At 38.7% G+C, this 14,022-nt stretch overlaps 1 protein-coding gene across 2 annotated transcripts in view; it reads left to right on the plus strand.

Annotated features, from left to right (window-relative positions):
• The window catches only part of WDR93 (WD repeat domain 93), a 51,369-nt gene that overhangs the window by 19,287 nt on the left and 18,060 nt on the right, over window positions 1-14,022 (plus strand). For both annotated transcript variants that reach the window (XM_058542443.1, XM_058542442.1), the window contains exons 6-8: window positions 1,971-2,086; window positions 3,843-3,881; window positions 10,530-10,614. In XM_058542443.1, the coding sequence (XP_058398426.1) occupies window positions 1,971-2,086; window positions 3,843-3,881; window positions 10,530-10,614 (240 nt within the window). The remainder of the gene's footprint in view (window positions 1-1,970; window positions 2,087-3,842; window positions 3,882-10,529; window positions 10,615-14,022) is intronic.

The following is a 14,022-nucleotide window of genomic DNA, read 5'->3' on the forward strand; positions in this document are numbered from 1 at the left end:
TCTCTTCCAGATAAACACTTTTGTTTTTCAAACATTTTATTTAGAAATAACTTACAAAATAGTACAGAATTCCCCTATACCTTTCACCCAGCTTCCCTAGTATCAACATTTAACATAACCCTGGTTCATTTGTCAAAATTAAGCAATAACATTGGTATAATACTATTTTTGTGTGTGTGTGTGAGGAAGATCAGCCCTGAGCTAACATCCATGCCAATCCTCCTCTTTTTTTGCTGAGGAAGACTGGCCCTGGGCTAACATCTGTGCTCATCCTCCTCCACTTGATATGGGACGCTGCCACAGCATGGCCTGACAAGCGGTGTGTCGGTATGCGCCCAGGATCCGAACCCGGGCCACCAGCAGCTAAGCGTGTGCACTTAACTGCTACGCCACAGGGCTGGTATAATACTATTAACAACAGATTTTTTTTCAGATTTCACCAGTTTTTCCACTAATCTAATTTTTTTGCTCCAAGGTTCAATCCAGGATACCATGTTGCGCTTAGTCATCATATCTCCTTAGTCTACTCCTCTCTGTGACAATGTCTTGGTCGTTCCTTGTTTTTCATGACCTTGACACTTTTGAAGAATACCAGTCAGATGTTTTGTGCAATGTCCCTCAATTTCAGTTTGTCTGAATTTTTCTCATGATTCAAGTGGGATTAAGGGTTTGGGGGAAGATACCACAGAGGTGAAGTGCTCTTTTCCGTGCATCGTATCAGAGGGTATGTGATAGCAACATAACTCACTACTGCTGATGTTAACCTTGATCACTTAGTGAAAGTGGTGTTTGCCAGGTTCCTCCACTCCTGAGCTACTGTTTTTTCCTTGCCATACTCTGTTAGAAGTCGCTAAGTCCAGACCACACTCAAGGGGAGAGAATTTAAGCACCACTTCCTGGAGGTGGGAAGATCAAAGAATTTTTGGACATATTTTGAAACTACCACAGTAATTGAGAAACATTTGGGGGGAGATACTTTGAGACTTTGCAAATATCCTGTTTCTCCTTAAAGTTTTGCCCACCAATTTTAGCATTCGTCATTGGATCTTACCTGTTGCAATTATTACTGTGGTAATAGAACATGTTTTATTCAAATGATTGTTAGCTTGATTTTTAACTTTTAAATATTTAGACATATGGTATATGGGCCTCTATTTATACTCTTGCCCCAGGCCCCTCAAATGTTAGGTGCTTGAGGAAGATATATATTTTATAATGTTTTATGTATCAAAGGAAACTTTTTTACTATCTGTAGTAGCTTCCTAGGGCTGCAGTAATAAAGTACCACAAACTAGGTGGCTTAAAACAACAGATACTTATTCTCTCGCAGTTCTGGAAGCCAGAAGTCTGAAATCAAGGTGTTCAGACGATTACTTTTTTAAGGAAACATTTAGCCAGAATCCTATACCATGGGAAAGTAACCTTTCCCAGGTTGGCAGGTATTTGGTATAGAAGCTGAGCATGTTTCTTTGACAAGATAAAGTCCCACAGTCACCCCATGGGTTGTCATCTCCTTAAATATTGGTCAGAAGAATTCTCTTGGAGCATCTCCCAATTCTAACCCTCTCAGCCATACTCCTCCCAGTTACTGATTCTGTATATGCACCTTCCTCCCCAGGCAGGAGTAGCTGTAAGACAGAATGTCAGTGGAATGTACCATTTGGAACCTAGAAAACATGGGCATGAGGCAGAGCAGACAGTTGGGTTAAAAACTGTTAACATCAGTGCTGTGAGTGTGAGAAGTCCCTGCTCCCTTTCGATGTGGTGGCTTGGGGGAGGAGCTCTACAGCTTTCCATAAGTGAGGACTTAGAGGAACCAATGCAGAACCACATCTTCAGTTTTCAAAGTTGCTGTTCTGAGAGGGTGTGCTGGTCTCCGTGCCAGGGGTTTGAAGAAGACAGGCCATTTCTTAGATGAAACTTGTCGCCTGCTTGCAGTTGCTTAATGGTTCCTTGGCTTTCCAATGCAGGAGCGGGAGACATTTGGCTGGATGTGTATAAATTGCCCAAGGAGTCTTGGCTCAAGGAAGTGGAGCACCCCCAACTCACTATAAATCCAAAGAAAAAAGTCAGACAGCTGCAACTGGTAGGAAACATCTCTGCTTTCAACTGATACATTTCTCCCTACCCTTGATCCACATCTAGCCTAAATCCTCTGTGGAACTTCAAGATAAATGAGGCCTTCTGGAGGCTATAAGAAAGGACAACAGGCGCACTGGCCCATGTCTCCCCAATCAACTTGCTTTGGTTAAAGTACGATATTACAAAGTGGACGTGTTTTCAGGAATGGGAGTCTCAGTATCTCTCTTGTCAGAAAGTTGCCCTCCCCCAAGACCACTCCCAGGCATTTTTCTGGGGGGAGGGTCTTGGATCCTGACTCATGCCTCTTAGGTAATTGTTTTCCCTCCTGGGCTGAAATAATCCTTTCATGCCTTGAATTCCACTAAATTTCCCAGATGATGGTATAAAGCAGTTGTGCTCAATATATGGGAATACATATATTCTTCATATTTTTCTTAGAAATTAGGAACTCCACCATTTCAGTTTAATTATATGTGGTCCCTGGGCCTCATGCTGTGTCTTTAATGTATAGTTCCTCAGTAAATATTACCTTAAGATTTAATTTGCTCATCTAACTGTTGTGCAGTTATTATTTTTTTAACCAAGTAATATTAATTGCGCATGCCTTTTAAACATATTCCGTTAGGTGCTAAAGAATTAGTGAAATTATTAATATAGGAGACCGAGACTCACATTCATGCTGAGCTCATTGAGTGGCTTTGAATAAATGCCTTTTCTCTCCAGTAAATGTCTTAATTGCGGGGTGTGGTCCTGTACCACTAGAATTACCAACCCAGAGAACTTCCTCCTCTAAAGTCTCACAGATTTTATTCTTCGTACCTCTTTTTTTTTTTTTTTTTTTGAGGAAGATCAGCCCTGAGCTAGCATTCAATGCCAATCCTCCTCTTTTTTTGCTGAGGAAGATTGGCCCTGGGCTAACATCCCTGTCCATCTTCCTCTACTTTATGTGGGATGCCACCATAGCATGGCTTGACAAGTGGTGTGTCGGTGCGTGCCCGGGATCCGAACCTGTGAACCCTGGGCCGAGAAGCGGAGTGCAAGCATTTAACCACTGCACCACTGGGCCGGCCCCCCTTTGTACCCCTTTTTTGGCACTTTCCACATACTACCTTGATTTTTAGTTATCCTGTTGTGCATGAAAGTCCTTTTTTCTTAACTAGATAATAAATTTCTGGATTATTAAGACCATACCTTCTGCTTCTTTTTATCAACCAACCCCATGGTATCATACTCAGTGCTCAACAGATGTATTTTTTTTGGGGATTAATTTATTATCCAACTGGGAAAAGCACCTTGGAGTGGGTGTGGTTTCTCACCATAGTTTCCTCAGTTTCCATACACTGAGAAGCAACCAACTAATGCCAGTTACAGTGGTAGTTCCTGTACTATGAATTATATTTAGTGTTAGTTAAATAAAATTGTCACGTCACCAATTTATTTTACCAATCAGAAATATTCACTTCAACTTAGATTTTTGTAATGGTCTGCTAACTGATCTCCTTATCTCTGTTCATTCGTATTTCCTCTTATCATCTATTTCTTGTTTCCCCAACTACGTTTTAAGATCCTGGAGAATTGGGATCATGTGTTAAAATCCTGCAGGCCAGAGGACCACACAAATATTGGTCCTCCGTGTCTACTGAATGCGTTCACTACTCACAAGAGTAATTGGGGGGAAGAAAGAGCATCTTGGAAGATTAAGCGGGGAGGGGGATCATATCAAAGCCTAGTGTGAATTAATTTCTCATTTTTCTCCTCAGAACACTCTTGATCCCGTGACTTCAGATAATTCAGAAATGGTAAGAAACTTTAAAGAATATCTCCCGAGAGAGTTAAGTTACATGTTAGATATTTTTATCTTGACTTGAAATTTACCTTAACTATCAAGTATACTAGTAAAGGGTTCCACCAGGGCACTGTTTTCAGATTCTCTGTGACTTCATCTTGTGCCTCATGTCCATTGAAGATGGCGCCCTATCCTTGTGGGTAATTAAACCAAGTCATTTGTCCAGAGGTGGGTTTCCCTGAAGGTAAGGGAGGTTAATTTTCAGGTCTCCTGACTTGGATGGCCCCTGCCAAGGCCATAGGAGGAGTCCTAGCAGTGTGTTCACATGGTCACGTATTTTTGTAAAATTGGCAAAAGTAACGTATTTTAACCACAATTACTTAATACCACTGTCTCTTTTAGTTCAAACTTCCACTCTGTCACAATTTCCTCTATATTGGGTGGTAGTAGGGTGGCCATGGGCATTTTGTGTTCAAAATTTTGTGTTCTTTTTCTTACAGAGGCCCCCAAATTGTATGTACTTCGAGCCCCATGAAACCCAATTTGCCCCTGCCAAAATAACAGCCCATCCAGCAAGCCGAGGTTCTTGGGGGGTTTCGTCTTTGTGTTGGGATACCTTGGAGAATGGAGCAGCTTCCTGGAGCTTTCTGGCTCTCCCTCTGAGGCCGAGAGCACGCCATGCTTTCCAGAGGCTTAGCTCTTAGAGGACTCAGGCTTATCAATAGAGTAGTGATGAACTTCCAAATGGAAGTCTGTCTAAAGCCCTTTATTTTTTTCCCTTTTTAAATTACATTATGTTTCAACTTATACAAATAATATGTGAATACATCACTCTGGGAAAAGCCAGGTAATTCAGATAGAGCAGCCCTCTCCAGAGTGCATCACCATTATTAGCTTGGTGTGTGTTTTCTAGATCTTTAGTGTATATTTATATTCTTTTATCTGTTTATTTTGAAAAATATAGTTTTGTTTTATGGGAATTTTTTTCTATGTAAGTGGCATCATACTATACATATTTTCTTACGAACTTGAATTTTTTTGCTCAACTTATTGGCAAGGTTTTTCAATGTCAAATAAACCTACTTTGTTTTTTTGACCCTCTGTGTTCTATTCTATATTATGGATGTACCATGGTTTATTTGGCTATTAGAATATTGATGATATTGAGGGTGTTCCCAGTTTGTGGCTTTTACATAATAACAGTGAAAATATTTGTAAATTCTTCTTTGTATACCCAAGTGCTTCTGAAGGGTATGTGCATTTTTAGTTTTAATATACATACTGCTAAATGGTCCTTTAAAAATGGCATGACAGCCACAGCTTTGCTGACCTTGATATGATCAATTAATGTTTTTTATTTTGCAAACTGACGGGACAAAATGACATCTCGTGTTACTTTTCATTAATCTCTCCATATTTTTATTGGCCATTGAGGTTTTCTCTTCTGTGAGTTGCCTGTATGTATCTTTTGCTGATTATATACTTTCTTCCAATCTGTTATTTCCCTTTTTACTTTGTTTATGTCCTTTTTTGTTGAAAAAAGTTTTATATTTTGATGTAGCTATAATTATCTCTTTTCTTTACAGCCATTGCACTTAAGGAGGCTTTCACTATGCCAAGGTTATAAATTCTCCTATGTTTTCTTCTAATACTTTCATAGTCGTTTTTTTTTTTTTGACATTTCACTCTTTAATTCATATGGGAGTTTCTTTTGCGAATGGAGCAAGGGAAGGATCAACTTTTATCCGTGTTTTTTCATACAGCCAATTGCCACATAGATATTTTTGAGTAATCCATCTTTTCCCATTTGCTTTGAAATGTGATCTTTATCATTCCTGTATATATTTCTATACTCTTTATCCTGTTTCATTAAAATACTTGTCTGCCTACACCAAGACCTTATGAACTTGGGAGCAAAACTGCCAGGGTTCTAATCCTGTCTATGCCACCTGCTTGCTTGGTGACCTTATTGTATATTTTCTGTTCTATTTTCCATGCGTTTGTTGTTGTTCTACCTTTGGGGAGAGCTCATCAGCTCTGTCTCCCAGCTCTTTCACTGAGCTTTTCATTTTTGCTATCATATTTTCATTTACAAGAGCCCTTCTTTTGGTTCTCTGATAGACCCCTCCCTTTTCTTTATTTACTTAGTGCATACTATGGCTTCCCTGAAAACATGTATGATAATTTTTTGATGTTTCTTTTCTATGTGTAGTCTGTTTCCCCCAAGTAGTTGCTTTTTCCTTGATGTTTATTTGTTTTGGTCTCTCTCTTTCAGAAGAACTGCTTTCCTCCCTTGTCTGATGGTACTTGGCTGTCTACTCATGCCAGAGATTGGGAGTCACTGAGAAACTGACAGGAGACGCTGTGCGCATGGTGGGGCTTCTTGACTGTGGTTTTAGTGTAGGGTTCCCTAGCTGGGCTGTTTTATTGGGAAACATTCATGTCAGTGTCTTGGAGTATTTCCTCTGTGGCTGGTCAGTTTCCCAGTGGTGGCTCCTCTAATCTGCCTGAGCTGTAGAGCCACTAGGGAAGATGGCTTGGGTGTGCGGATGATCTCAGCTTTCAGGATGTAAACTTTAGCTTTATCCTCTTGGCTGCATGGAGTTAGGGAGGGAATCTAAGAGTTTAACTGCTTCTAAGAGAGGTTTTCAACCAATCCTCCTATTGCTAGCCCCACGGGCACTTCAGCTTTCAGAGATACCTGTGGCTGCCATTTCCTTGAGTCTTAGGGGGTTTGTGGTATAAATCAGGTGGCTCCCAGGCTTTCTCCCTTCCTGGGTTCAGATCTAACTTTCTTGGGTCTGCCAAATCATTTAGCCATCTGCTTTGTATCTTCAAAATTGTCTTGCTTTTGTCTCCTCTTTTATTCTCTTATTCCTTATGAATTTATTCCTTTAAAAAAAAAAACACTTTTCTGTCATTATAATGGGGTTTCAGGAGGGAGAGGAGTTAAATGCATATGTTCATTCTACCATCTGTATTTTCATGGCTATTTCAGTATTCATCAGGTCTTTAGTTGCAGCAAAGAAATTGGAAGGACATCAAGTTTCAGAAAATTGGAAGACACCAAGGATTCCAGCTACCACCACTGCTGAACATTACCATCCCCAGGAGACACAGTCACCAAAGCTGATGCTGGGCTTTGCATGATGGCTCTACCACTGGGGTCTTGACATGGCTAAGAATAATGTGAATAATTTATCCACTGTTTCTGGATCTCTGTGTCACTCCCTCAAGAGTCACAGTCCTGGGCAGGAGCATGCAGCTGGTTGAGCCTGGGTCGTGTGCCAACACGCTAATCTCCAAGGGACAGGAAGAAGTATCAGGCCCCTTCAGTTCCTTAGAGGGAGACAGATCCTTCCAGACTCACACAATAGGGGAGTCCCCTCAAATTAGAAAAGGTGTTTAGGGCTGGATAGCCAAAGAGATGACAAATGTCCTACACTGGTGCATAGGAGACCTATTGATTTTTGTATGTTGATCTTGTATCTGGCCCCCAGGGCCAACATTAGGGTGAAGTAAGTGAGGCACATAAGGTGCAAAAGTTAAAAAGACATTCAGATATGCGAGGACAGGGTGGGCCCCTAACAGTGAGTGCCTCCTTAAGTTTTGCACCCTGGTTGCCTCACTTCCTTTACCCTAGTCCCAGCACCGTTGGCCTCTTCACTGAACTTTGTTATTGGTTCTAAGGGTTTGCCAGCTGATACTCTTGGGTTTTCTGGATAGACAATCATAACTGTAAATACTGACAACTTTTCCTCTTTCAAATATTTATCCTTCCTATTTATTGTTCTTGCCTTGTTTCGTTTTCTGGGATCTCTAGTAAAATATTGAATGGGAATGGTGATAGTAGGCTATCCATGACCTGTTCGTGACAGTGAGAATGCTTCAAGTGTTCCACTATTAAGCATGAAGATTACTACAGGTTTTTAGTATGAATTTCCTTTGTCAAGTTAAGCATGTCTCCCTCTAGTCTAAGTTTGCTAAGAGTTTATTATTATTATTATTATTGTTTAGGAATGGATATTGACTTTTATGAAATACTTTCCCCTCATCCTTTGAGATGAGTTTTTCTTCTTCTTTTTTTTTTTTTGAGGAAGATTGGCCCTGAACTGACATCTGTTGCCAATCTTCCTCCTTTTTTCCCCCCAAATCCCCAGTAGATAGTTGTATGTCATAGTTGTACATCCTTCTGGTTCCTCTGTGTGGGACACCGCCTCAGCATGGCTTGATGAGTGGTGCGTAGGTCTGCACCTGGGATCCGAACCTGCGAACCCCAGGGCCGCTGAAGCGGAGCACGCGAACTTAACTGCTAAGCCACCAGGCCGGCCTCAGAGCTTTTCTTCTTTAATCTGCTAATGTAGTGGGTTGCATTAATAGATTTTCTAATGTTGAAACAGTCTTCCTTCCATTCTTGGGTAGTCCATACATGGTCATAATTCATTTAATTACACTATAAATTTGCTTGGCTAATATTAAAATCCTAAATAAAATATTAGCAAAACAAACTGATAGTTCTATGTTCATAGATAGTATCTATGTTCAAATATGAGATTGGTCTATGCTGTTGTTTTTTTTTTTTCTCGTCAACATTTGGTATCAGCGTTATGCCAGCCTTGTAAAGAAAGTTGAATATCTTTCTTTTTCTCCCGCAGGTCTAAATAAGTCCTAGGATGTTACTTAGCAGTAAAATTTTGTATCATATTTTCAATTTCTTCTATGGTTGTTAGTCCATCATTTAAAACATTTTTAGCCAATTTCAGTCATAATTCATTTAATTTATTAATGTAGATATATAGATATAGATGTAAATATATTTCTTCTATACTGTAAAAATCAAAATCTCTTAAGTTATTCCTCTTTCTTGTTCTTAATATTATTCATTTGTGCCTTTTCGTTATTTAAATAAACTATTCACAGATCTAACTCACTGATTTTAACTTGCTAATATTTTGTTAATAAATTTTTGCATCTGTGTTCATGAAGGATATTTTTAGTTTTGTTTTCTTATAACATCTTTGGTTCTGGTATCAGGTAATACCACCTCATATAATAGATTGGGAGTATTCCTCTTCTTCTATTTTCTGGAAGAGTTTGTGGAGAACTGATATGATTTCTTCCTAAAATGTTTGATAGAATTTACCAATAAAGCCATCTCATCCTGGAGTTTTCTTTGTGAAACTACAAATTCAATTTCTTGGATAGATAAAGGGTTATTCAGGTTATCTGTTTCTTCTTAAGCAAACTTTTGTATTTTGTGTCTTTCAAGCAATTTGTCCATTTTATCTAAGTTGTCAAATTTATTGACTTAAAGTGGTTCATAATATTTCCTTATTATCCTTTTAGTATCTGTAAAATCTGTTTTGATGTCACCTCCTTCATTCCTGATATTGGTAATTTGTGTCTTCTCTCTTTTTTTCTTAATCAGCTTGGCTAGAGGTTTGTCAGTTTTATTACTCTTTTCAAAGAACCAGCTTTTGGTTTCATTTCTTTTTGTCTATTGTTTTGTGTTTTCTGTCTCACTAATTTCCAATTTGATTTTTATTATTTCCTTTCTTCTGCTTACTCTGGGTTTAATTTTTTCCTTGTCTTCTAGTATCTTAAGGTAGAAGATTGAGTCATTGATTTGAGATCTTTCTTCTTTTCTCATATAGGCATTTAGTGCTATAAGCTTATATCTAACCACTGCTTTGATTGCATCCTTTAAATTTCAATATATGTCCTCATTTTCAAAAATACTTAAAAATTCTTTCTCGTTTGCTTTTTTTTTAATTTCTTTTTTGACCAATGGATTCTTTAGAAGCACATTATTTAGTGTCCAATGTTCCAGATATCTTTCTTTTTTTGGTTTCTAATTTAATTCCATAGTGATCAGACAACACACTTCATATAATTTGAAACCTTCTAAATTTATTAAGATTGGTTTTATGCCCAGAATATGGTTTATCTTGGTAAGTATTCTATGTGTACTTAAAAAGAATGTGTATTCTGCTATTGTTTGTCAAGTTATTCAAGTCTTCTATATTCCTAGTGCTTTTCCTTCTATATTCTTACTGATTTTCTATCTACGTAGTCTATCAATTATTGAGAGAAGATTGTTCAGATCCCTAAGATTGTAGATTTATCTATTTCTGCTTTCACTTCTATGAGTTTTTGCTTCATGTATTTTGAGGCTCTATTACTAGGTGCATAAACATTTGGAACGTTATGTCCCCTTGATGAATTGACCATTTTATCATTATTCAATGACCCTTTGATCCCTGATAATATTCTTTGCTCTGAAATCTATTATGTCAGATATTAATATAGCCACCTCAGCTTTCTTTTGATTAGTTTTACAAGATATACTTTTCCATACTTTTAATGTGTTGGTGTCTTCATATTTAAAATGTTTCTTTTTAGCAGCATATCATTGGGTCTTGCCTTCTTATACAATTTGACAATTTCCACCTTTTAATTGGGGTGTTTAGGCCATTTATATTTAATGTGATTATTGATATGTTGGGGTTTAAATTTACCACTTTGCTATTTACTTTTTATTTGTCCCATCTATTTTTCTTCCTTTTCCCTCTTTTTCTGCCTTCTTTTGGAATGAGTGTTTTTAATGATTCTATTTTATCGCCTTTGTTGGCTTCTTAGCTATGCTTTTTCTTTATTGTAGGATATAAACATTTGTTTTAGAGGAGATGTTAAGTTGAGTCTTCCAGTTCACATAATGAAGATCAAACCACCCAAACCAGTTACAGGTCAGTATGATTCGACTAATACTCTTTCCTTTTTTTTTTTTTTTTTGTGAGGAAGATTAGCCCTGAGCTAACATCCGTTGCCAATCCTCCTCCTTTTGCTGAGGAAGACTGGCCCTGGGCTAACATCTGTGCCCTTCTTCCTCTACTTTATATGGGATGCCACCACAGCATGGCTTGACAAGCGGTGCGTTGGTCTGTACCCAGGATCCGAACCTGTGAACCCCAGGCCACCGAAGCGGAGCACGCAAACTTAACCACTATGCCACCAGGCCGGTCCCTAATACTCTTTTGTTTTGATGTCGATTTCTCAGTTTTTTCCTTCTTTTCCTTCCTCCACACTTTGTGTCTTTTCTGTTTGTTAGCAGCAATATCTAATTTGCAAGTATAGTTTTGAAGAGGAAAATTTTTTTTAAGTCATAAGCTCTGGAACCTGAAGACAAAAAATATAAATGTTACAAGGATACAAATAACTAACAGAATTGGGAGATCAGGAAGGAGAGACATCTTTCCTGAGTGCTAGTTGGCGTTCGTTCATTCCTACATTTCCCATGTTAGTTCATTCGTCAGTATTTCCTGAGTGCCAATAATGCACCAAGCACAAAGATGAGTAAGACACATCTCCTGGGCTCTAAAAGCTGCTGGTCTACCAAGGGAGAATAGAAGGAAACCACCACAGTAGGAGGTGATAATGCAGCAATGGGGAACATCCAGGACCACGAAGATGTAGAGGAAGCAGCGACTGACTCTACCCAGGGAGTAGGCAAAGGCTTTATCACAGGAAGGGACATTTAGGAAGGTTTTGAAGAATAGGTGGGCGTTGGTCAAGAGGAGCAGAGGGGAAGTCCATTGTAGGCAGAGGATATAGAGTATATCCTCTCAGTACTCACACATAACCTTAAAGCCATATCTACAAGAATGTTCACTGCAGCATTATTTGTAGAGGCAAAAGACTGATTAGATACAATCTGGTACACTCCCACAAAGGAATGCTTTGCAACCATTAAAAACAAAGAGGGAAATGCAAAAGGCCAAGACCAGCCAATTCACTCTTGTAAAAGAACGTGATGATATGATTTGCTCCATCGAGATTATTATAAAGCTATAGTGATTAAGACAAGATAGAAAAATAGATGAGTGAATAATAGATAAATAGATATATAAAATATAGAAATAGTAGATAGTATATAGTAGATAGCAAAATCAATGAATGAAACAGGATAGAGAGGCCAGAGCAGACGCAGGCATAAATGGACACTTGCTACCTGACAGCGGTGGCACTACAGAGCAGTGGAGGAAGGAGTCGTTTCAATAAGTGGTGCTGGTTCACCATGTGGAAACAAAAGGGAAACTTGACCCCTGCCTCATACTATACACAAAAATAAGTTCCAGACAAATCTAAAGTGAATATGAAAAACAAAACGATAAAGCCTTTAGAAAATAAGACAGTATTTTTATGACCTGTGGGTAAGGAAAGACTTTTTAAACAAAACACAGAAAGTACTTAAGATAAAAGAAAAATTTGATAAATCTGACTACATTAAAATTAAGGATTTCTAATCATCCAAAGATGTCATTAAGAGCATGAAAGAGACCCACACATCTATGGACAGCTAATCTTTGACAAAGGAGCCAAGAACATACAATGGGGAAAAGAAAGTCTCTTCAACAAATGGTGTTGGGAAAACTGGATAGCCATATGCAAAAAAATGAAAGTAGACCCTTACCTTACACCATACACAAAAATTAACTCCAAATGGATTAAAGACTTGAATGTAAGACCTGAAACTGTGAAACTTCTAGAAGAAAACATAGGCAGTACGCTCTTCGACATCGGTCTTAGCAACATCTTTTCAAACACCACGTCTGACCGGGCAAGAGAAACAATAGAAAAAATAAACAAATGGGACTACATCAAACTAAAAAGCTTCTGCATAGCAAAGGAAACCATCAACAAAACGAAAAGACAACCTAACAATTGGGGGAAGATATTTGCAAACCATACTTCTGATAAGGGCTTAATCTCCAAACTATATAAAGAACTCATGCATCTCAACAACAAAAAAACTAACAACCCAATTAAAAAATGGGCAAAAGACCCAAACAGACATTTCTCCAAAGAAGATATACAGATGGCCAACGGACACATGAAAAGATGTTCAAAATCACTAACTATCAGGGAAATGCAAATCAAAACTACAATGAGATATCATCTCGTGCCCGTCAGAATGGCTATAATTAACAAGACGGGAAACAACATGTGTTGGAAGGGATGTGGAGAGAAGGGAACTCTCATACACTGCTGGTGGGAGTGCAAACTGGTGCAGCCACTATGGAAAACAGTATGGAGATTCCTCAAAAAATCAAAGACAGAACTACCATATGATCCAGCTATTCCACTGTTGGGTATTTATCCAAAGAACTTGAAAACACCAATTTGTAAAGGTACATGCACCCCTGTGTTCATTGCAGCATTATTCACAATAGCCAAGACTTGGAAGCAACCTAAGTGCCCATCAAGGGACGAATGGATAAAGAAGCTGTGGTATATATACACAATGGAATACTACTCAGCCATAAGAAACGATGAAATCCAGGCATTTGTGACAACATGGATGGACATTGAGGGTATAATGCAAAGTGAAATAAGTCAGAGGGAGAAGGTCAAATACCGTATGATTTCCTTCATTAAGTAGTAGATAATAACAACAGTAAACAAACACATAGGGACAGAGATTGGATTGGTGGTTGCCAGAGGGGAAGGGGGGAGGGAGGAGGGTGAAAGGGATAATTCGGTACATGTGTGTGGTGATGGGTTGTAATTAGTATTTTGGTGGTGAACATGATGTAATCTATGCAGAAATAGAAGTACAATGATGTACACCTGAAATTTTTACAATGTTATAAACCAATGTTACTGCAATAAAAAAAATATAAAAAAAAAAAGAGCATGAAAGAGCAAGCCACATAGAGAATATATTGCAAAACACATAAAACTTATGAATGGTCCATATCCAGAATATATAAAGCATTCCTATAAATCATTAAGAAAAAGATAGTCTAGGGCCGGCCCCGTGGCTTAGCGGTTACGTGCGCGCGCTCCGCTACTGGTGGCCCGGGTTCGGATCCCGGACACGCACCGACGCACCGCTTCTCCGGCCATGCTGAGGCCGCGTCCCACATACAGCAACTAGAAGGCTGTGCAACTATGACATACAACTATCTACTGGGGCTTTGGGGGAAAAAAATAATTAATTAAAAAAAAAAAGAAATGCGAGGTCACTGGGGAGGGGAGTGATAAGTGATTGACAGGGAAAGGAGATTTTTTTTAAAGGAAGGTAGTTGGTATGTCAACACGGGTGGAGACTGGGACTGTCTAAATGAGGTGGGTCTTCAGAGGTGGCTGAATAG

This window comes from Diceros bicornis, chromosome 5 (assembly GCF_020826845.1).
Source record: "Diceros bicornis minor isolate mBicDic1 chromosome 5, mDicBic1.mat.cur, whole genome shotgun sequence".
NCBI lineage: Eukaryota > Metazoa > Chordata > Mammalia > Perissodactyla > Rhinocerotidae > Diceros > Diceros bicornis.